The sequence below is a fragment of the Schistosoma haematobium genome, chromosome 2 (assembly GCF_000699445.3).
Source record: "Schistosoma haematobium chromosome 2, whole genome shotgun sequence".
NCBI lineage: Eukaryota > Metazoa > Platyhelminthes > Trematoda > Strigeidida > Schistosomatidae > Schistosoma > Schistosoma haematobium.
The window spans coordinates 33,699,919-33,726,044 of NC_067197.1; the positions used below are offsets into that span (position 1 = coordinate 33,699,919).

Consider the following 26,126-nt stretch of genomic DNA (forward strand, 5'->3'; position numbering starts at 1 on the left):
CTAATCCAGAATTAATTCACTTTTTCTTTAACTCAATCAAGAAACCTTAAGATTGTTTTTCTTCAATTATTTCCTCAGATTTATTTTCATGTTATGGATAAAATCATGCTCGTGTTTCACATAAAAATACATTGTTTTGATCAGTATAAAGTTGTGGAGATTGCTGAGTTTTTATTGAAAGCATGGATCGATCAATGCTAGAACACCATTGACCATCATTTCCACAACTATATACTGACAATTATCATGTGTTCACTAGTGACTTGCTTTGAGAGGTAACTCGTGGAGTTCTAGTGAGAAGTCGTGATCAATGGAGTTCAACCGTGTCGGTTGTGAGGTAGTTACTTATCAAAGGCAATGGAAGATGGTTGCGCAATATCGTGGATTGGTTGAAGTTAGACATAAACACCGTTGGATCCTGGCTCAGTGGTCTAAAGGTTAAGGGTTCGTACGAGACTTTGGGTTTTCATTGTTGAGTAGTCTCATAATAGAACAAAACGACCGTCAGGTGTTTCCAGGTTTTCAATGGTCGTCTAGCATTGATCAGTTTATGTGCAGTGGATTAGCTTTAAGATAATTCATTAGGTCCCGTACATCAATCGCCTAAAGGATTAACGAATTAAGGCATTCGTCTGGTATGCTTGCGAATGCTATTTTCCAACCAATACTCTAAGTAGGTCCTCGGATCACAGGGGTAAGAACCTGCAGTATTCAGTGTTTATCACGCAAAATTATCTGTAGGCATTACGTCATTACCATCTGGATTAAACCATAAGCTGGAAGGCTTGAATGACAGCTCCATAAAAAGATAATGTAACTCAGTTTTTCTTTTAAAATAGTAAAGCAGATAATGCACCACTTAAGGTAATCGTAATGAAGAGAATCAAATGTTCGCTTAACAGACTACCGCTCACAAAAGGTGTATGATTTATAATTTGCTGCTAAAAGATTATGTTAAGTATGTGAAGTATGGGATCAATATTCAGCTATGATGTTTTTTAGTCATTTCTAGACTCACATGAATGGTTAGACGTTTGGATGATTTTTTGTGCTAAAAATTACCGGAATGTGTTGTGGTGCTAGCTTAGGACTTAGATTAGCATCTAAGGCTTTTTGGCATAGAGTTGAATTTTTTCAATGGACAATACGAGTTTGATAGTTCCATATCAAATAATAGAGAACATTTAAAGTATTCAACAGATCTGTGTTATGCAGATATTGACACTGACGTTAATTACTTCAACAATTTTGTTCAAACAGGTTTGTTTGACTACTACTACCACTACTATTAGCAGGTTTATTGACTGCTAATACTTTCTCTGATTACTACTACATACTGTTAAAGATTTCTCAGAGTACTCCTTGTATTGTAAATTATTAGTGTGACAGCACCAAAAACTCTGTCTTCTGTTAGTAAATAATCAATTAGATTATGAAGTTATTATGTTAACGATAAAATCAAAGGTAAATACTTTATAATTATTATTTATTGTTATTCATAGAGGTATTAACTTGTCAGGACAACATCTACATATACGTATATATTAGCTTTATTGAAATGACAGGATAGTTAATTATTATTCATGATGATTATAATCACCAGTCACATATATCCTATAAACTTAAGTGAATACATAGTTTTGTGTTTACCCCAGTTCAATTACATAATGGAATGAAAGTTGAAGATATCTAATTCTAAAATAATATCTGTCTTATTTTGGTGATGAAATATTTGAATCTGTTACAATTTGTGGTGATGCTTTTAAGGAATTATTCACTTCTCCAGAAGGTGTTTCTATGGTATCAGATAGCGTTGTACGAACAGCTGTATCATCAAGATTAGAAATATGATCATCACTGACAATTGATTTCTCATTGAAATCTGTTTCTTCATGTGAATGATTCTTTTGTGGTTCTTGATTTTCTTCTTGTTCATAATGTTGTTGATGATGATGATGATTAGGACTTGTTTTATTTTTTGATGATTTTTTAACAGTTGAATTTTTAACAGCATTGAATTTAACTTTTTCGTGTAATTTTGTCAAATGAACTTTTTCATTTGCTAAAGCTAACCTCCTTATATTACTTATACAACCAGCACTGGCAGTTTGAAGTTCTGGATCCTTTAAAAAATAGAGAAAGAATTAAGTAAATAAATTCATTACATAATGACATTTCTTTAAAAGGATCTATCTTCAGGACAATAATTTGTGGATGAAGTAATCAAGATTGTAACTCATGAACGTTTTCACAAAATTCATTGATCTTTATGGCTGAATAGGATTCTGACATTAAAATTGATGTCATTTTGTTATGAAAACCCGGACTCTAACTCTTAACTATAACGTATGACACTAATTACCAATACCAACTCCTGAGAATAATTCATAACCTTATTTTGGATCTAATAAAAGGTCAGTTTGGAATTGTTCTAGGTTCGTTCATAAATTATAGTCCGGCCAATCTATAGACTCGGAAATTGTATTTATAACAAACCATGGCTAGTTGGAGAGCCATTAAACAATATAGATAAAATGTGAATATTTTGTATATGTTTAAGAATGATAAAATATGTACACACATGAGTCGGCAGACCAGTAAAACAAATGGATACGAATCATACAATGAACACGGTACTATTCAACTATTTTAAGCAAAGATAAGTAGTGGCTGCCAGTGGAATCTAGGACGAACGTTTCGTCCTATTTGGGACTCATCAGATGAATGTAGTTGCATCCCAGAGCCGACGTTCACTCCAGGATTCAAACATCGTATAGTTCACTTCAAACAGCATCGCATCTTGCACTTTGCTATTGAGTGTAGATAGGACAAAACTATATTCCTAAATTTCATTGTTAGCTACTATCTATACCAGCGTAAAATGTTTGTGACTTAATGGTAATATTGAGGCAATCTGCACAGGATACACATATGCTAAAACGAAACTGACCAATTATATACCTAAACAACAATGGGAAGATTTAAACAATCAATATATAAAAAAAGTTTGTTTGAAAGTTTACGAGATACAGATTCCGCTTATCATCGAGGAGGTCAGCAGAGGTAAGTATTAAATGCAATGTTTGGTTGTCTTAAATCGCTTGGTTTTCATGGTTGGCTTCATGAAATACTCGAGAAATTTTGACAGTGAATGACATAGAGTTTTGAATTATAATAAATGGAAAAGTTACTAATGTTTTGTCTTCCATAAGGAAAAGAACTCTATACCTCTATTATCTTGTTAGATTAAAGATGAGATTGTTGACCACTTACTGAAGAGCCGACCATTTGTAATAAATACTTTACCACATTGACTTGATGCATTGAAACACAATTATTTGGATCACGACTGAGTTGAAATAATGCTTTAGCAGTTGACCTATGAACATTTGGATCCGATGATTTAAGATAACGAACAATAGGTATAACAGCACCAGCACGGCCAAAATCAATGCGATTTGTTCCCCATGTACAACACTTTGCTATAGCATCGGTTAATGGACATCGAAGGCGATCATCTTTCTATTAGATTATTTTTAAAAAAGACGATAAGAGTATTTATGGTGAGTTAAAAATGGTATCTGAACTGTTTAATGCAAAACTTTATCTACAGGATATGCTTACTACAGAGCAGTTAATTACATCTGACATATTTTATGCTGAAAAGATGTTTCGTGTAATAGTCAATAAATTATGTGTGAAAATTATATTAAAAATAATCTCAGCGATTGAAATTTTAATAATTCCGACGTTTCGTCCACCAAACTTGTCTGGACTTCTTCAGGGTAATCACAGTCAAAGTGTAAATTTCACATATAGTGTCTTCTCTATACTTGGTGCTCAATCTCTATCAAACTGTTCATTATAATATTGACGAATATTCGTAAAAGTCAATAAATTAGTTTTAATAAAAATTCAGGGAGTATTAACTACCAGGGAAATTGGAGACCGTTGTTTATTGTGATAGCTTGAGTGGCTACTAAAAGATAACAACAATATTTCTACCTTGGTTCCTTGTCGAGTGCTAATTCTTTTGGTTAAATGTGGTTGACTTGAGAACGGATAATTCCATTTTCACAAGATAAACTTCATTTATACTAGTTTGGTCAATGATAAAAAAGTATTTTTGTTATATCCCAATAAGTAGAATTGTATTTATGGAGTTTCGTGACTTCATCTAAGCCGCTTCTTCAGAGTAAATAAATAACCGAATTAACTTAACATCGATGCCGTCTAAGTAAACACGAAAAGCTCTTATAGGATGGGAATCTCATGGATCGAGGATCATCAAAGCATCCCTCAAAGCAAAGAAGGAAAGGATTACAATGAATGTCAACCAGTGCTATGCACTTACATGCGAGGGTGGTGGAGACGATAAAGATCAGTCCGATGGAAAGCTGTAGTTCATCGTACAAAAATGTTCAGTAAAGGACCCAGTCGTTAAGACAGAACTAAACGCCAAAGTCGGAATGGACAACACCAAGTATAAAGATATCATGAGACGACATGGACCCGAAGAAAAGAACGAGGATGAAGAAAGATCGTAAATTTGTATACCTTCAAAAAACGTATACATAAAACCACACTACAGACAACCAAATCGATCACATTTGCATCAATGAAAAATTCGAAAGGTCCATGGAAGACGTAAGAACGAAGAGAGGAGGTGTTTTAGCTTCAGATCACCACTTGGTGGAGACCAAGGTGAAACTAAAGCTAAGGAAGCACTGGATAACAATAGAATTAACGTTACGAAAGTTTAATACAGTATTCCTTCGAGATACTGACTAACTCAAGAAATTCAATATAGCTCTCAGCAACAGGTTCCAAGCATTATACGATCTACTCCAAGAAGAGAAAACCACTATGAACGAGAACTGAAAATGTACAAAAGAAGCAATAACTTCAACATGTCAGGAGATCCTTGGTCACGACAAGCACCAGCATAAAGGGTGGATTTCTATTGATACCCTAAGATTGCTGAAGGGAAGAACACGGAGAAATACGCCTATAGCCTAGCAACGACAGCGGAAGAAGCTAAAAGAGGAGAAAATATGAAGCAGATACATGATACAACGAAGAAACTGGCAGGGAAATATGGTAAACCAGCGTGATCACTTGAAAACAAAGAAGGAAGGGCAAACGCTGAAATTCACGGACTGTGAAACAAGTAGGCAGAACACTTTGAGTAACTCTTGAGTAGACCAGCCTTACGGAACCTACAAGGCATAAAAGCAGCACGCAAAGACTTTCCAATCAATATCAATTCACCAACTATTGAAGAAATTAGAAGTGTGGAAGTATGCCGGCTGATGCACTGAAGTTAGATATAGAGGAACGTGCAAACGTGTTCCATGCTCCTTTCAGGAAAATCTGAGAGGAGAAACAAGTGACGACAGACTGGAAAGAAGGATACCTCAAAAGATACCAGAGAAAGGAGATTTGAGAAAGTTTGAGAACTACAAAGGCATAGGTTGGATGCAACTAGATGAATTGGACTTCGCAAATGACCTGACTATTCTATCCCATACACGCCAACAAATGCGGATGAAGGCAACTAGTTTAGCAGTAGCCTCTGCATCAGCAGTCCTCAACATACACAAATGAAAAAGCGATATCCTCAAACTCAACATGGAGAACACCAACTCAATCACACTTGATGGAGAAGCTCTGGCAGAAGTGGAAACATTCATGTACATGAGCAGTTTCATCGATGAACAAGGAGGATCTGATGGAGATGTGAAGTCATGGATTGACAAAGAAAGTGCAGCGTTTTTACAGTTGAAGAACATATGAAACTCAAAACAACTGTCAAAAAATATCAAAGTCAGAATCTTCAATACGAACGTCAAGACAGTTCTACTGTACGGAGCTGAAACTTGGATTACTACGACAACCCTCATCAAGAAGGTAAAAGTATTTCTAAACAGTTGTCTACGCAAGATACTATATTTCCGCTGGTCAGATACCATCAGCAACAACCTACTGTGAGAGAGAACAAACCAACTTGCTGCTGAAGGGAAAGTTAGGACAAGACGTTGAAAGTGGATAGGACATATGTTTCAGAAATCATCAGACTGAATCAACAGGCAAGGGCTAGCTTAGAATCCTCCAGTTAAAGAAAATAAGGAAAATGAAGGATAAACAGGGGCAAAAATTGTAGTCAGACATAAAAGGAATGAACAGCGCTTGACAACAGCTGGAAGAAGAACCAAAGACAGAGTTGGTTGGAGGATCCTGGTCGAAGACTTATGTTCCTTCATGAGGGGTAACAAGCGTAAATAAAACAAAGTAGATCTTATAATCTAAGACGTAGATAAACCCTCATTGTTAAAATTGCGCGCTAATACGAGTAGTTCATAACTACTTCGTCTATGTTTATTCTGGTTATCCTCATATATTATCTTTGAAAAAATAATTATGAAACATTTTATTACCGTGTGTGTCAAACGTGATAATAATGGGACTACACCATGATCAGTAATTACAGCTAGATTTTCTTCATCCTCTGCAATTTTTGAAACAGCGGCGCAAACAGCAGCTAAGACCTCCAAATCCTTTGAATTTAATAAACTGACAATTAATTCAAGTCCACCAACAAATGAACGTACTAGTTCACCAGCATCCTGTAGTAATAGTGATGAAGAATGACAAAAATTATTTAAAAGTTGTGTTTGGTGAGTTGTTTTGAATATATATATATATATATATATATATAATGTCAGATTACAATTGACTGATCAGTGTCATATTTACCAAGTTCTTCTAGTGTTGACAGAACTTCATTAATCAAGTAAGACTAGGATGATTGTAGGTGAGTCGACATCACGTGCATCATGTTGAAATAACAGGTGGTTTGAGGTAGCCGAATATGAACCGTGGACATAGGTTTCGTGATATTCGATACTAGTCAGCGAGCTATGTCTATAATGTTTAGGAAACTTATGAGCTCTGAAGGAATCAAATCTATGTCATTCATAGTTATACAATATACCCTTGTGGGTCAGGGTAATTTTAAATTGGTTTTCAGGAGAACCAGACACCATCCAGACTTTCATGTGACAACCCAAACAGTTCAGCTAAATCCCGTTTAACAGGAGAGCCAGACACCGCCTAGGCTTTAACGGTACAATCTGAATAGTACAGCTCAATCCTGTGGTGCAACCACACAGGGACCAAGCACCCTGGTGGACCATTCGAACCATTCATATACACATTCACGTCACATGTATAGTTATTCCGATCAATGATCGCGTGTATCTGAACAAACAGGTCAAAGTTGACCTATTCCGCTTATACGACAGTCAAACTCATGAATGTTAGCAATGGCTACATGCCTTACAATGTTCCAGTAACAATGGCCCTTGAGAACACTGAAAAGAAACCACCAGCATGAATGAAATCGGTTAACCAGCAAACCAATTTTGTGCATGAATAGTCAGCAAAACTTGCCAAAGCAATGCCGAACCATCCACAATACCAATGGCGAACCTCCAGTCGCATATGGGACCTTCAGCTCTACATAGCCATATCATTCAGCTACACGGTAAAAGGCGTTGTTATCGGGTAATTATATATATATATATATATATATATATATATATATAGAGAGAGAGAGAGAGAGAGAGAGAGAGAGAAACTGTCGTAAAGACAGTAAGGTTTGCAATGAATATTCTTAGAATAGTCCACTCTTTAATTTACTACTATCACCCAAAAATCCATTTCCGTTATCAAAAGAATTTCAGACGAATTCCTATAGTTTCGTGTAAAACTCATATCAGTGATCAAATAATCTATATGTTCATGTCATTAACATAGGCTTGTAATTTCTCTCAAACTCCAGTTGACGTTATCATTATTTACTAAAGTACATGATCAATGTGAATGATAAATATGTATTCCGCTTACTTACTTTTATCTCAGTATTACTCATTGATTAGTTCTGTAATGAACGAGTACACAAGTAGTGACAATTGAATGTATGTGAATACAAAATTATAAAACGTCTTAGTAAAATCTGATAACCATACAGTGAATATTTCATTCGCAAAATATCAATCAATTGTCTCAAATTTCATTATTCCTTCGTTCCTACACCAATCATTCTCTGTTCTCATTCTCTTTTCTTTGATCTTCTTAACCTACCAGGTATTTCATTTTTGATAGATGATACATACTACTTATATCTACCGACATCAGTAACACACACTACAAAAATTCAACTTTATGCAAATTACAGTGTTTAGTGATTTGTAGTAATTTCAAAACAGTCAATTATTAAATGGTGACTTGAATAGCAAAACTAAATTAACTACCATCACTATGAATATTTGAAGAAAAATAAAACTTTTTATTAACTAAAATATTTGAGAAATTATGGTTTGTTTGGTTTTCCGGAAAAACATATCGAGATCTCGTCAATAAAAATAGGGAATAATAAATGGAGTAATGCAATTCTGTATCTTATATGTAGTTACCTGAATTTCAATGACATAAACATTTTATTCATTATTTGCAATATATATGTATAGCTTATCATGGACATTTATCTATATAATATTTTTGTAGTAAAAATACCCATATATCAAGTCTACCATAAAAGTTCCACTTGATTGAAATCTATTTATTTTCTAATGTTCATCCTTGATAGGATAATGAATGCATATAGATAAGTAGTCCTATACTAGAACGAAACAAGTGTCTAGTGCATCTTGGTTTTCAATGAATGTTTAAATTATATATGTTCGTGATAAGAAAAAATAAACATTCACTGATCTTCATAAACCTCCGTATTGATAAGTAAAATCGTATATTATAATTTAACAGCTGGAAAACGGTATCTATTATTTATTTATTCTATAGCTGATAATAGTTTGATGATTTAAGGAGAGTAGGGGAAGATCATAATGAGCAGTAAATGCAAGATATTTTGTTTATTCTCTTCATTTAACTCCGGAAAAAAACAAAACAGCAAAGCCGATAACTTGACTATTTATTTGTATCACAAAATTAAAATAGACACATCTTTGTTTCTGTTGTACATAAATCTATTTACAGTCTTGTTAAGATTATAGTTACAATACTAGGGATTTAGAACATGATTTAAGAAATAGATAGACAGAAGCTTTAGGAATGATGAAAAATTGAAACTATTGAAGTGAATCCATAGAAAAAGAGATAAGTTCAGAGACGATGACAAATTGATGACAAAAATTTAAGTATATCTTTTGGGTAGATTCGAAAATGAACTATTTAACATTGTTGATAATCTGATAGCTTTTTGAAAGCTAAAACTGTTTTCGTAAAAGACTCATGATTTTAATGACTAAATTATTATAATATCCACAAAAACCCTAGTGACTTGCTTCAAGAGATATTTCTTGGAGTTCTGGTGAAAAGCAGTGACCAGTGGAGTTCAACCAGGTCTATTGTGAGATAACAATGATGGACTTGTCGCTCAATTTTGTGGATTAACTGAAGTTAGACATTAACACCATTGGATGCTGGCTTAGTGGTCTAGAGGTTAAGCGTTCGCACACGAGACCGATGGGTCCTAGGATCGTGGATTCGCACTGCTGAGGAGTCACATACTAGGACAAAACGACAGTCCAGTGGTATCAGGTTTTCCATGGTGGTCTAGCTTCAATTGACTCATGATCTTAACTACTAAAAGCATCAATTGTTTATTTATTTTTAACCAATGTCAATATGAAGATTTATAAAAGTAGGTTTAATGAGTGATTACTTGTTGGTTTTCACTGTTTGAAGAAATCTGTATTCATAATGACCATTTTCTTGAGTTTCTGTGTCATGAAAAACTAAACATGTGTACATATGTCATATGATTATGCGTTCAATTATTCACATTCCCTTCATTGGTTTTTAGTCTCGAACAAAAGAGAAAGATTCTATCTCAATTGCTTGAGAGTTTACTGGTAAATTTTCTCTATGAAGATATCTCTTTAGTTATATAATGTACCGGATGAATAATAAACTGCTATCAAAAAAGACTCAAAATTAGATTTGATTCGGCAGCCATTCATCAAGAGTTGTGTAGTACACAAATAGGGAACTCCACAAACATTCCCTAATGACTCTGATGAGGATATCTTGGAAGTGTTAACAAAATATTTCATTTGATCATTCAGTTGTATGACATGTGAGTATTCATTTGCACGTGGTGAAATGAAAGCGATACTAATCGTCCAACTAATATTATCGTATTCGATTTAATATATCTGTAGAATACTCATAAAAGTAACCGAATGGTTTTTATTCAAGTGTCTCCTGTGGGATTATAATCTACACCTTTTGAAAATACATCGGTATAAATTACACATGATGAATTTCGGACTAATCCAAGTTTATATTATTCACATGTTACAGTATATTCAGCCATGACCACGTTACGAAAAACATTTTATTAAATGTGGTAATCTGTTGACGTATTAGAAACCAGGGAGATGGAATTCATTGGATTTGTTTTGGGGCAGTTGTTATAAAACTGGAAAATGTACTGAATGCAACAGCACTATGATACGAAAACAATTATCCATATCACATAAGAAGTTTAAAGCTGACAAGGGTGTTATATTTTACAATCTAGTAAATTCCTCATCAATTGGATTGTGATCAATTTTATTGTTCTTCAAAATTTGGGCGCTTTGTGTCATACTAGCGGGATAGACACAGCAGTCACTAGCAGATTTAATATGGGACTTGACAGATGATACATAGCAATAAATCGTTCTTATTCAGGGTAGAATATTCATTAACATATATTTTTGACAGCGTGTCCGCTTCTCCATAGTTTTCAGTATAATGGTAATGAATTTTAAAGTCAAATCCCAGTAGAATTAGCTGTTGCACAAGAGTTTGTTTATCTTGGAATACTGCTAAAGTCAGCTGAGGATCTATTGTCATGGAGGCATCAAACTGTACTTACTTATATTAAAAATGCATTATCAGTTTGGGTATATCCTGTCTGCTGAATTCAGCGCCCATGATACTTGCAATAAACCTTTAAATGTACCATGGAGGTAAAACTCACTTTCATTGATTGATTTAAGGCATGCGTTTCACCAATCAGATAATCAAACGTAGATAGCATAAGATGCTATGTAAGCAAGAAAGCTAAACAGCTACTAATGAGCCTAAAAATGACCTGAGTGGAAATAAATCTATGATGATCATTCGTCATATTCCATGAGTGTTTTCTCCATCATATTGGTTACAGTCCATATCAGAGAGAAATACATCAAAGATTTAAACGCGTCATGATTTGTCCTAGTGTAAAGCTTCAGTTTGTTCTGTGTAATCTAGGTTCTGTTGAGTTTCAGAGGTTTGTTCAATAAGATACAACTATTGGGAAAGGATTTACTACAAGAATGTCATTTATAATTATATTCGTTGATTAACAGAAGATGATCGGAATTGTTTTTGAAGCAAAACACATCTAGTTATGTTCAAACATGTTAAAATATTCATAAGATTATTAATTTACCATTTGGGTATAAATTTGTTTTGCATTTTGTGAATAGAATATTATAAAATGGAGAAGAAGAATAATAATAGAGTCATGGAAGTATGGCATACGATTCGATAGAGAAATAAATCTTATATGCGTACTCAGAGCATCAACAGAAAAATTATCAATAATGATAGCTAAACTCTCAACTAGAAGAAGTGAATCCCTTGCATTTGATATTGAAATGTTAACCCTCAAGGAGTACTGGATCAGAATAAAAAAGTTAACTAGATTTTTACATTTTTTGGGTCTTTAATTTACTTTTAATTAGTAATAGAGAATATGCTTATCATATGGTTATAGGATAAGAAAAAACAATTTAATTTTACGATTCTTAAAACATTGATAATAACAATACAAACCTTTGCATTTTGGATACACGGACATAAAGCCCAAGCAGCATAAGATTGTACTTTTGGATTAGGATTTTTTAACAATGACCAAAGTAAACGTACACCATCCAAATTTTCAATGATACTGTAGGAAGAAAATATAACTTATTTATATATAATCCTTAATAATAATAATAATGAAAGGATATATGGTTACATTTCGTAGAGTTTATAATACAGTCAACTACAAAACATTCTTTTATTAAGTCAATACAGTTTACACACAATTTATAGACTTATTTTGATATTATTAGTGATCACAAAAAAAATTATCAACGGTAACATGGAAACAAGTTAATTATACTAATGGAATCCTTATCTAAATCTATACTGATATAAATTCTTTTAGGAACTTTGTAAATGTTTCAATAAAATACAGCCCTCAACTAATTATGGAATCTGTTACTAAGCATGGCAAACACTTCATATTACGTAATACAAACTTGTATGTTAATATGCATTAATTACTATTGATTGTGTACTGAATACATTTCATAAATCAGTTAGTCAAGTTGACAATGCATCTCATTAAGTTTAAAATCGGTAAGTTGTATATTTGTAAAGATAAAAATATATCAACACTACAATGAATAAAATGTTGTCCAACGCTTTCAGTTTTTCAATAGTGGTCTAGCTAAGATTAATTAACGATTTGGACTATGAAAAAAATCGTAAATAAATCTACTGCTTATAAAAATTGTATAGGTAGACAGTCATGATTTTATAGAACAGTCAATGTTTTAAAAATGTGCTCAGTAGTGACTAGCTTTGTGAAGGAATTCTTGAAGTTCTGGTGAGAAGCCATGATTAGTGGAGCTAATCCATGTCACATAGAGACAGGTATCTATCTCAGACAATGGAAGATGGTCGTGCAATTTTGTGAATTGGTTGAAGTTAGACATGAACATCGTTGGTTGCCGGCGCAGATGTCTGGGGGTGCGAGACTGAAATCCCCAATTTCGAATCCCCCTTGCGGGATCGTGAATGTACACTGCTAAGGAGTCCCATATTAAGATGGAACGGCCATCCAGTGCATTCAGGTTTTCAATGATGGTCTAACATCAGTCGACTCATGAATTCAATCAAACACTTTATAATCTCCACAATCCTATACTGATATTAGAAATTCATTTGTGGTATTTTTATTTCCAATATACTGGTGTAGTGAGTAATGGTATAAATGGCTTTGAGATCTGTGTCGCTAGTTAGTGAACACACAAGTATTATAAATAGTACAATGAAATTTAACTATGTACAGAATTCTTCAATAGATTGTAAATTTGTCAAGATTCGTAACAAATTTGATGAACGCATAAATAAAGGATATTTATAAACATGTTGGTTACAGGTGTTCGTTATCCATTAAATCATAGATTGAATGATTTTCCTGTCAATCAATTTGGAATAACCTTAAACAACATCATTTATATTAACTAATCCTGGTAACATAAATGAAATCAGAAAGACATTATCTTATTTGGGTGTTTACACATACGTAATTTAACATCTATTTCAATACGTAACAAAAGACCCTTTCTTATTACCGTTAAGTATTTTAGTTGGTCTGTCAAATAGTTTGTAACTATCTATGAAGGAAATGAGAGTTAGTAGTACGTTTTAAATTTTGCTTGTCAAGGGTTAGAGATTAATGTCTCATTTTTAAATGATCTCACTTTACAACATAATTCCACTGATAAAAACCATAAATGATCATAGTGGATTAGCTTTGACCATTATGTGTTTAACTAATGTCTATTGATGTTTTTAGATATTTGATTAAAGCTTGGGTATTTCTTCTAGTATTACTCAATAAACATTTCAATGACAATAAAGTCAGACTTAAGAGTTCAAGAGAAAAATATAAGTCAGATAACTAATAATAACATTAAAATTTGTAAGTATTGCTGGCGAGAATATAATTTATGGACAAATCAATCAGACATAAAGTAAAAAGTCTTCGACTTTGGCGCGAAATTCATTCATCCATTTCGCTAAATAGCATTTTGGCATTATATTTGATATCGATTCGTGATGAAAACTCTAAATCTAATTCCGACCCCTAACCATCAACTGTAAATCATAATTCTGATTCCTCATACTGGTTTATATTCATCATTTAGTCCTGGATTTTTAGGTGGACATTCACAATGTCACTTTAGCATTATTCAAATGTCTTCCATAAATTATTTTCTCATCAATATTAATTGAATACTTCATTTGAAGAAATAATTTCAATGATTTTTTTACTATCGAGTTACTAATGTTTCCGTTTTAATATAATTAGGTGTCGGGTAGAAACAGGTGTCTACCTCAGTACAATGGAAGATGGTCGCACAATTTCGTGGATTGGTTGAGATTAGACATTAACACCATTGGATGCCGGCTCAGTGGTCTAGTTAGTTAAGCGCCTGGCGTGAGTCTGATAGGTCCTGGATTCGAATCTCGCAGGGGGCGAGTCCGTGGATGCGCACTGCTGAGGAGTCCCCTACCAGGACGAAACGGCCATCCAGTGCATTCAGGTTTTCCATGGTGGTCTAGCTTCAATTGACTCATGATTTCAATCAAAAACTTAACAATCTCCACAATCCCTAAACTGATAAATACGAAATGCCAAAGAAATTATATATATATATATATATATATATATATATATAACTGATTCTTCAGAAATTTCTTAACAGAAAACCTTTTACAACATATATGATTTGTAAAATTCAAACAAATGAAATATTAGAAAGTCTGTCAATTGATCAATTGTCACATAAAAATATTTAAATCAACTACTTAATATGATCATGATAGTTTTAATGCATCTGTAAATTATGTATAGTAACGGCTGTTATTTTGAATATTGGAAAAAATAACTCGGCAACATCAATCTTGTTCTGTTTATCAAGTTTACTATTATTATTATTACTATTATTATTATTATTATTATTATTATTATTATTATTATTATTATTATTAAATACATATCTCATTTCTCTAGTCTGCTTATGCATTAAATAAGTAAAAGACCAAGCTCATACAATCATGATATTAATGAAATATTACATTAATATATTATGTACCTGTTGTATTCATTTACATAGAAATCAGAAAAGAAAAACATGTAGAACTTATTACTGTCATATTAATATTAGTAGTATGTATGTATGTATGTTTATATAAATATGCATGTAAAAAACAACGTTATACGTTTCAAAAGGTAATGTAAATGTCGAATATCCATTTGCACATTATCATAAAATATAATCATATATATAATCCAAAATTGTATACATTAAATATTAAACCTATATATACTACTTATTGATGTGATACTATAGATAAACTACAAGTCTGTGATGTTTTATATAAGTAATATATAAAAATAAATTATTATTATTATTATCAGAATATAATATAAATAATAAATAATATAAAAATGAAAAACGCCACATAATGAATCAATTTTATAATGTGTGATAAAATTATCAAACGTATTAAACGTTTATCATGTATATCAAAAATATATATGTATATATATATATATATATTGATGAGTCGGCTTCCGAGAACTACAACGGGGCCTCCAGTGGCCCTGAAGGAGCCGAAGAGTTTCCAGCCAATCAGAACATAATAGAGCTTTCTAGAATATCAACGTGGGATGGTACTATTGGACAGTAGCATAATATGTCTCTTTGCGAATTGGTCGATTTATAATGTTGATTTAACAAATGCTAACATATATATATATATATATATATATATATATATATAAACTTAACTAGAATGTTGATAATGCAATGAGATGACGAAGATTATCAGAATTATGTGACAGATTTCCGCATAACATTTTGAACAATCTGATCTCACATATACTTGTTAAGACATTTTTATAATAATAGGTCAACTACACAGATTAAAGATAAGCCGTAACAAAGAAAGTAAAATTATGATAAAGTACACAAAAACAATGTGATTACCACACTGGATACTAAATCGGTATTACCAGGGTTGGTTAAGTGTAAGGACAGATTGTTTTTGAACTCATGGATTACAAAAAATTCATAAGCTTAACTAGAATGATGTAATTTTATTTCAACTAATCTATTATTTAAAGAGGAAGAATGTATTTGTGAAATCTCAAATTCTTTCGCTGAGATTTTACAAATACATTCTTCCTCTCTAATGTCTCACATTAACTCGGCGACCAAATATTGTGAAACTATTCGTTCAAATTTAGACGAAAGTTCTTATTTATTATTCCATTATTTAATTATATTACCTTGGTATATTGAATATAAAATATGTTAACATTAATTTTATTAAATTTGTTACTCCTTAATAATACGATAATTACATCGATAATAGTGTGATGTAAGTATTATCAATTGAAAGTGAAACACTTGGCAACAGAATGTTAAAAAGATCAAAGAGAATGAGAACAGAGAATGATTGTTGTGGAAATGAAGGAATAATAAAGTCTGCGACAGTTGATTGACATTTTGTAAATGAAGTATTTATTGTATGGTTCTCACATTTTACTAAGGGATTCTGTAATTTTATGTTCAATTACATTCGATTGTCCTCACTTGTGTTTTTGTTCACTACACTAATTTACTTATTAAGTACGGTTTCGAGTACAAGAACTTAAATCACATTTTAGATATGAAAACCAACAACCGTAGTAGATGGGATTTAACCTTTAATCTAACTAGTAAAAGTCGATTGCTTCAAAAATTAATCAATCGTTCCAGTATAATAATCCAGTACCTTATTATTTTACGAAAATCGTCAGATAATACTATTTTATTTAAATGACAACTTATGAAAGATAACACATCCGTTAAAGTAAAAATATATCAATTACAATGCCTATGTTTATCATTCTGTCATTAAACATAATACAAATATTGGTAACGGTATTAGGTTCGAGTCCCAAAGTGAACATCAACTGTGGGATGCAGGTACATCCAGTTGACGATTCCCAAATAGGACAAAACCTGCGTCCTGGATCCCACTGCTATTCACCATACGTCTTTACTTAAAACGCTTGTGACTTAAGGCATCAACGAAGCTATCCGTACAAGATGCACATATGCCAATAAGAGACTGTTCATTTGCAGTTCTAAGCATCAATGGGAAGATTTAAATAAACAATACAAAATGAATAAGAAAAAATAGAATTCAGAGAAGAGATTTTTCTTTTCGACTAAATCATTTACTTAAGCTGTACATTCGTATATATAGTTATATGGAAAATGTACAACTTAAGTAAATGATTCCGTCGAAAAGAAAATTTTCTCCTCTGAATCCTCTTTTTCTTATTCAATGACATTATGGGTTATTTTAATACAAAATGAATTTAATATTGGTAACTGTTGTAGTGATAATAATAAAAAATTTTCAACCTCAATTCGCTGACATGAATGAGATCAGTGTAAAGTAAAACTTAGAAAATTTATTTAACATAATTGATTTCAGGTGATAAATATAAAGAAAATGAAATTTCCAGAGTTTAAAGAATATGCATTTATTCCATCTCATCAAGTTCTCTTCAGTTAATCATGATTTAATATGCTTTTTAGTTCATGATTTTAAGAAATATTAGCATGAAAAACTTAAGTCCGAGTCAAAGAATACATTTCAAAAAGTTTAAGGTTGAATGGATTAAAAGAATTCAGCAGTATCATCTCAAGACATTTCCTTGACACAAGACACAAGATACATTGAAGTCTTTCAAAGTGATTAACAAACAATCAAACTTCAATATTTTGAAACTTGCCGAAGCGATAGCGATCCAACGTTTAAAACCAGATCTATGTATCTAGAAAGAAGCAGTATTATATCTTTCTTTGCCCTGGTAACATTACACCCCTTCTTTATTTATTACATTATTCATTATTTCAATTTTTTCTGAAGCTTGATTACATCATTGTCAGTTTTCTTTAAGTCATAACTAACTGATTTCAATTCATATATTTCTTTATTACCATTAATCTGTTTTCCATTACTGCATTACATAATCATTTAGTGTTCATTAACTCCATGAGTTCAAATCACTAGTTCAATGTTTTGGAATTTTTCCTCTCAAACTTCATTTATTTGTCCGGAACAAACAATTTTTATAACGTTATTAACTCTATTGGAATCTTCACTCTATCATGATACTTATATTCATCTGTAATCACCCTCGTAGGCATAAGTATGTCAATATCTGGATTAACGTTGATCTTAAGTATTCTAGGATGTAATCAGCTGATGAGAACCTAACGAAATAAAGTGAATTCATAAATTATTCTGCATCAATCTGCGTTCTTGCTCTCTTTAAAGTAATAAAGGGAACTATGTGTATGGAAAGTAGGAATTACATTTTGCATCAAAAAAACAGTAAATTGTTTTTAAAGCTTAATTCGTAAACATTTTGATGAGGCTGTTCTAAGTAATCAGAACTATAATTCTAAAAAATCCTGAAGGTGATGACACGATTCTTACAAGTATAGAACAATAAAATGAATTGGAAAGAGATCTGCCAAATTTGAAATCTTCCAAATATTCTGTAGTTTAGAGTCCTAAACAGCATTATTAACTCAACTATGGATCACCTGGTGAATCTCAAATGCACACAATATTTAACAATCGCATTCATTATCTTCAGCAAGGAGAGAAACAACGACACTGACTTACTTGTAAGAACTATGGCTCTATTTAATACAAAAGCTGGAACTAAGTACTTTCACTTTAAATTATTTTTTTATGTTTGGCATTCTGAAGGATTAACTGTTATGATTTATACAGAGATAAGAATTAAACAAAACCACATGAACTCAGCCTTTAGATATTGAATGAAAATTACTTTGCGACACAGTGCTTGTTCTGTATGTCATCGTGTCGTTTTATTTGGATAAATAACTATTTTGTAAAATAAAAATGAGATAAATGAAGTATTGTAAAACTTTTAATGTTACCTCATACTATCGGCTTCTTCTGCACATTTTCCAACAGCTTTGGTTGTATTCGTAAGGAGTTCTTGATTTGTTCTTGTAAGCAGAGAAACTAATGATGGTATTCCTCCAGCTTTACGTATTGTACTACGATTACTTGAATCTTTGGCCATTTCACTAAGTGCACCGACTACATTTACTAAAACCTAAAATAGAAAACATGTTTCAAGTTAAATATTAGGAAGAGAACATTTACCATTCAATAAATGCACATTGTATTCACAATTAATAGTTTGTAAGGAGTATAGAAACGTACCAGTTGAATATAATTCTAAACAAATCAGATTACAGATAATTAATTTCATATCTTGAAATGTAAACGTCATAGTAACCTTCGTTGACTTCATGAAGAATTTGCAAAAGAGAATTTGATAGATCATTAAATGATGAATAGTGATGAGAGATTTTTATTCCGTATTGGAGTAGAAGTATATTGTATATAGGTAAATAAGCTCTAGACTATAACTTGTAATGATGTCATATGTGTTGTCAGTATCATTTAATGTATACTAGTGTTTTTTTATTATTCATTTAGAGTTAACTGGTATACAAATCACACTACAGTCAAGCACTAACAGTTATATAGTGTATGGATATTAAATTGGTCTCAGATACTAACACTAAATCATTGTTTGGTAATGCCCTGTTCGGCTAGTAGTCATTTAGTATGTAATTTACCATGATGGAACATATACATGTCCTCGTAAAAGATCAATGGGGGACTACTTATTTAGCTTTTATATCAAGTTCGCTCGGTTTTTACGATATGAATGGGGATTGTGAACCATAAAATGACTAATGATGTTTAGAGTACTCAGGTTTCAGTGACTTTCCAACAGATCACTACTTCTAACTACTTGGATGCTCAGTTACTAGTTAGTGGTACACAAGTGTCAAGGACATTTGTTACGTGTCAAAGTATGATACAACTATATCTTCCAAACGAACCACTTTCGTATCCTAGTTTCATCGTTGATCATCTGTTAAGATAGTCAACTTTGACAACAGGAACAACAAACGGCTTTAATATCCTTTGTTTTCTTAGTGCTCACCGAGAACACACGTTGATCATCAGCCATTATCTGTAGGAATACATTAATTGAAATGGCAGATTTCTCTTCGTAATTGGTCTCATGTTTATAAAAAGTGTATTTGGTTCAGTTTTAGCTAAAACAGAATATTTTCATTGCAACTAGATCGCGTTTGAAATCTGTTCGATTTCATTACTCATAATTCATACAAATGATACACCATAGTTTATCAAAGTGCTTATTTACAGTATTGATGAGAGCTTGGATAACAACTTGAGGTTTTAAAAGAAATGTATGAGATTTCTCAGAGTACATAATAATACATGCTTAACTAAACAGACTTTATAAACAGATCATTAGTACTTGAAAATACTACTCATTTTCTTGATAGTAGGGTTAGTTCTAAAAAAAGACTAAATTACATGAAAGCTTTACTGCTAATCATTGTTGACAGAAGTATAACACAATAAGATATTTAATATCGTTTTATATTATACTTGATTTATTTTGAAAAGTGGTCCCTACATTCAATTTTATAAACTCATGAAAGATAATCATATACCACTAGACTATAATTATCTTTCGTATACATGTGCAGTTAACTCTTGACTGATTTCAGTTAATAAACCACTCACACTATTATGAATGATCCAAAAATGAGGTGATTTAAGAATAACAATCATGTAGGGTAAATTTATTTACTAAACATAATACTTTACGCCTAAACATGCGTCTGTTCACCTTGGAAAATACAATGAAAATATTTGAATGTTTTACTAGGAGTAGTAGCTATCAGTATTAAAACTTCTTTAAATAGTGATTTATTTTATTTTCGAAACTAAGGAAATTCCAAATAGTTTTTTTTATACGTTCTGTCCTTGTTTTCCTGATATTCTTTAGAACAGGAAGGTCCTTTTTGACGCCATTGCATTTCACATTAATTTACTTTTGGAGTCACGGAATATCGAATAATTTTTTATTGTCAGAAAGAGGACTTTGTGGAGATTGCAGTAATTTAATATTTGAATTCTTGAGTCGATTAAAGCTAGACCATCATGGTAAACCGGGAAACACTGGGTGATTGTTTCATCATAGTATGGGACTCTTCAGCAATGTGCATCCACAATTCCGCTTGCAGGATTCGAACTTAGCACCTCCGGTCTCATGTGCAAACGCTTGACCTCTAAACCACTGAGCCGATATCTAACGGTTCGAATCCCGCTAGCGCGATCGTGGATGCGCACGGCTGAGGGTTCACATACTACGACGTTCGGTGTTTCCAGGTTTTCCATGGTGGTCTAGCTTCAATTGACTCATGATTTCAACCATTGAACTTTCTAAAATCTCCACAAAACCCCTAACGACAGAAAATCTGGTAGGTCTTTCACCTTACTTACGGATGTGGTATAAAAACTTCCTCTAATCATTTAACATAACATAGAACAAAGGGAATTTGGGTTTCTTGACAGGCAAAGTACAATTTAGCTACTCCGTCAGAATATAACTATCTATATGTCTTAAATTCATAGATTTAGGTATATAGTCTAAGTACCGCTTATTGTTATAAGTGATGACTCGTTTCAGTTCTTGCTTGATTGACTCTATAACTCGGAGTTTCGTACCACAACTTGAAACTTAATACTGAGCAAATCATTCATGATCAAGTAATGATAACTCAATCACTAACCCAACTAATCTGTCCAGCGTTTCAGGATTCCTAATGATTATTTGACTAGTGTTAAACCTTAATGAAAATTCTCCTAGAAATCAGTGACCTTAAATGAGCTTCACCTACTAAACAACCGGAAATGATATAGATAATCAAAATCATTAAGTTGAGTAAATATGTGAAATTAAAAAGTGTTTAAAAAGTAAAATTAGAGAACAAAATAATTTAGTTAATTATCACATTTGCTTTATGACTTATTTAAAGAATAGTCTTAATTCCAATTATTGTTAGTGAAATCTATGTCCTATTAACAATTAGTCTGTACAATAGTAACACTGAAAACATAAACATTCAAGAAAAACTGATATCCTTAATAAGTGAATAGAATTATCTGGTAGCAATTTGAAGGAGTACCGGATATTGTAATAGAGTAATCTGTTATTTTGTATAGTAGTTAAGGTAATGATTTGATGACATAAAAATCAAGTACTGTACTGTATCAAGAACACATATGATGGGACCATAATTTATGGACGACCTTTGAGCAACGATAAAATGACTTGAAAATATCCATCTACTTACCATGGTTAAATCGGAGTTATAAATTAATGCGATGGACTATGATTAGGTTTAAAAATTATATTTAATATTTTCATCACGAACTGACATCAGTTATAATGCCGAAATGGTATTTAGCTATATGAGTGGATGAATCTCGCTTCAAAATCCAAGACCTGCTATCTTTAATCTGATTGGTTCGTCCATAAATTATAGTCTCGCCACACTTTTTCAAATCAACTATTATTTAAGATTGTGAGTAATGATATGTGGTTTTGACTAGGAAAATTTAGAAAAAAGCTTGGAAATTACAATCGAAAAGAGATTTCAGAGAATGAAACAGTCAACTGTTAGACAACAAAGTCTCTTTTATCCAATCACAGTTTATTCATGAATCAAATCATTAATAAATAGTAAAAATAGAATTCAGCTCAATTATAGGTTGGTAATACACGAATTCGGATCAGTTGAGAGAAAATTTGTTTGTCTTGCTGATATGTTAAGTTTGCTCTGAGCATAATTTATTATTCGGAAATCAGAAAGAATAGGTTGACGTCAACATCGAATTAATCCAAGAAAGTTCGATCTTCAAACGATTTCCGCTAAGTGAATGTAATTTTACGTCACTTAGATCAATAGACACTTTACAATTTTGATCAACACTAAAAAGAACTACTAAGCAAACATGACTTGGATCCCTATCAATTGAGGAATCAATTGCATATTTGAGTTATTTACATAACATTCGATTAGCCCCATAGCCAAATGATTGTTATTACTTCTGTCATATATGAAATATAACTAAATTTTAACAAATTTATTAAATACACTTATACGCTTATTGTGTCATTATATCATTCTAGTTTAATGTAAAATGTATCCTTGCTTTTCTATGAGACAATTATTTTAAATATAGTAGGACAGAAAACTACTGCAATGCAATTGTAGTGAACGAGAACAAAAGTGAGAACAATTGTATGTATATGAATACAAAATTACAAAACGTCTTATTAAAATCTGTGAACCATACAATTAATACTTCATTTACCAAATGTCATTCAATCGCCTCGGACTTCATTGTTCCTTCGTTTCCACTGCAATCATTCACTGTTCTCGTTCTCTTTTCTTCGATTTTCTTAATAATCTGTTGACAGGTATTTCACTTTCGATTGTTGGTACATACTACTTATATCTGTCACTATCAGTCGCACATACTACACTACTATTAGATGTCTCAATACAAATATCTAGCAGTCATTATTATCAGTGTTGTGACTTGTGACTGCAGATTAGACGGCAGCAAATTATCGAATGGACCAAAGACGCGTAAACACGTAAGAACGGTCTAGAGTTCTGATTGGTCCGACTTCCCTGTCTAGCCCAGCCAGTTGAGTCCAGAACGTAAGTCTCAGTCTCTGAGATATGAATCATTATATTTCGACCATACTGAGTTTATGTACCAATCAAAACGACCACAATGTACCAATAAAATATGAACAGCATTTGTACAAGAATTAGCCAGATGTGGCTGTGAACGAGGGAAGTAGCGATTAACAGACAGGGAATAGTGCATGAATGGTAAATCGTATAATAATAGTTCATAGGTCAAAATAAAGCTCATGATAAGAGGGGCATGAATATGAACAGTTTATTTACATAACAATTATACGATAAAAATATACTCATAATATTGGTCCATAAATGAATCCAAAAAATTATCATTCATTATTCTTATCGGGATACAACACCTCCCCCTTTTGAAGATCCGGATGATATCCGGATTTTAAAATTTCCGGGTTCATCCTCCCCCGCGAAATAGTGTTGGATCATCATATTCACAAGCTACAATTAATTCGACTTTATTTAAAACATATTTGTTACATTGAACAGAGGATCGACTGAAAGTGACTGAATGGTGAGGCTGAACGACACTTGATATGAGGTGATCGAAGCTGGATTCTTGCGAAACATTTTCACCAGATCTCTTGAAAATTTCATTAGTAGATAATCGATCACTAGGAAAATCAGCATGTATCAAAATTGTATTAGATTTCTGATCATCATTTGATGCATCTGTCATGTTTTCTGGTAAAAGAGAATCTCGATAATAAGATTCGTCAGAAACTCTTGTTGCTGAATGCTGAGGACCATTTGGGACAGCTGGATTCAGTATACTGCCCGATTTGTTTTCTGTTTCTTTGTGGGCGGGTACTGCGACAAATTTATGAGCATTTAATATGACGTCGTCTTCCTGTGGGCTGAACAATCCAGTGTCTGTACACAGTGTTTCGGACTCAAAGGGATTTGAGCCGGATGATATCCGGATTTTAAAAAGGGGGAGGTGTTATATCCCGATAAGAATAATGAACGTTAATATTGGTCCATAAATGAATCCCAAAATTACCATTCATTATTCTTATCGGGATACAACAATCAGCATCATCATTTAAAATTTCATAATAAACGATTTAAATATAATCAACTTATTGCCTTCAATTTAATATTCACACATTTGTCATTTACTTTATATAACTACGTCCAGGACAGAGTGGGTTGGAGAATGCTGGTCAGCGGCCTATGCTCCATTGGGAGTAACAGGCGTAAGTAAGTAAGTTTTTAGTTGGTAATTTCAAGCAATTAATTATTTGTAAATGATAGTGTTGTATATCATAATTTCACTAAGTGAATGAGTACATCATGATTCACTTCGCATTTAATTATCATAATCCTATTTATGTATGTAAACACTGGAGATGATACGTACTGAATGTTACCAACTAGTAAGAAACCTAATTCAAGGAGTTCCTGACGATTATTTGTGATTACTTGATGTCAAAATATCAGAATTATAGTTAAATTTGACTTGATTGATTAAGCATTAAGGACCAGGCACTATAACAGTGGTTCTTAATCAAGGATTAACCAGTGCAAATAACAGTGAGTTCATGTTTTTTCCATACACACGTTACATTATGTCTGAAACGATTAGTATAACACCTTTTTTGATAAAATATCTGCATTTTTGTCAATTTTTAAGTATAAACTATAATTTACAAATTCTCAACCCCTTAGAAAACTAACTTACTAACCAGAAAGCATAATTAAAAAGAAAATCATAAAATGCCGATTTCTAATTATTTTTATGAAACACGATAGTCTTATAATGTCTATTCATGAGATAAAATGTATAACGATACATATCCTGATGTGTGGATGAGGAAAATAATGATTGGTTGTTTGCTTAGTTAGACTAGTAAACAGTCTGACAGGTATTAGATAAGTTATATATTTTCCTGTCTTTATTATTATTGCGTTTGTTTTCAATTTTTAGTGTGGAAATATACTTACTTTGTAGTCGGGTTATTCACATGTCCTTGATCTGAGTTGTGTTGAGGTCCTGTTGAATAGACACTGAGATGGTATCGAGTGTAGATATTCGTCTAAGGTTAATTAACGTCCCATTCGTTTCGACGAAGAAAACCGAGAGTTATAACATATTCTATCCTGCTGCCAGGTATTCCACTTCCAATACGTGTCACATACTACTTATGTCATCAGACATAAGTAGTATGCACAACAAATATACTAAGTTTACAAACCTGGTTTTCAGCTTACATTGTAGACTTTAGGTTACCTTTCTCATTATCATTCATATTATATCGTAGTGAACAAGAACATCAATGGGAGCAATCGAATGTACTTGACACAAATTTACAGAACTTGTTAATAAAATCTAACAATCATAAAGTAAATGCTTAATTTGCAAAATTTCCATCAAATGTCTCAAAATGACTCAGACTTCATTGTTCTTGTATTTTGATACAAATTGTATTCTGTTTCCATTCTTTACTGTTCGATCCTCTTGTCTCTCTGCTGCCAGACCTTCTGTTCACGAATAACATCATATATTACTTATGTCAATATACGTAGCAAACACCGCAATATGACATGTTAATTCCA

The 26,126-nt window shown here is 32.4% G+C and overlaps 1 protein-coding gene across 1 annotated transcript in view; it reads right to left on the reverse strand.

The window, feature by feature from the left end:
• Positions 1-1,469: 1,469 nt before the first annotated feature.
• The window catches only part of ARMC4 (Armadillo repeat-containing protein 4), a 39,820-nt gene continuing 15,163 nt past the window's right edge, over positions 1,470-26,126 (reverse strand). The window contains exons 9-13 of the mRNA XM_051215002.1: positions 18,873-19,054; positions 11,890-12,004; positions 6,438-6,626; positions 3,274-3,522; positions 1,470-2,123 (exon numbers count right to left, since the gene is read on the reverse strand). Of these exons, the coding sequence (XP_051068189.1) occupies positions 1,713-2,123; positions 3,274-3,522; positions 6,438-6,626; positions 11,890-12,004; positions 18,873-19,054 (1,146 nt within the window). The 3' untranslated portion in view covers positions 1,470-1,712. The remainder of the gene's footprint in view (positions 2,124-3,273; positions 3,523-6,437; positions 6,627-11,889; positions 12,005-18,872; positions 19,055-26,126) is intronic.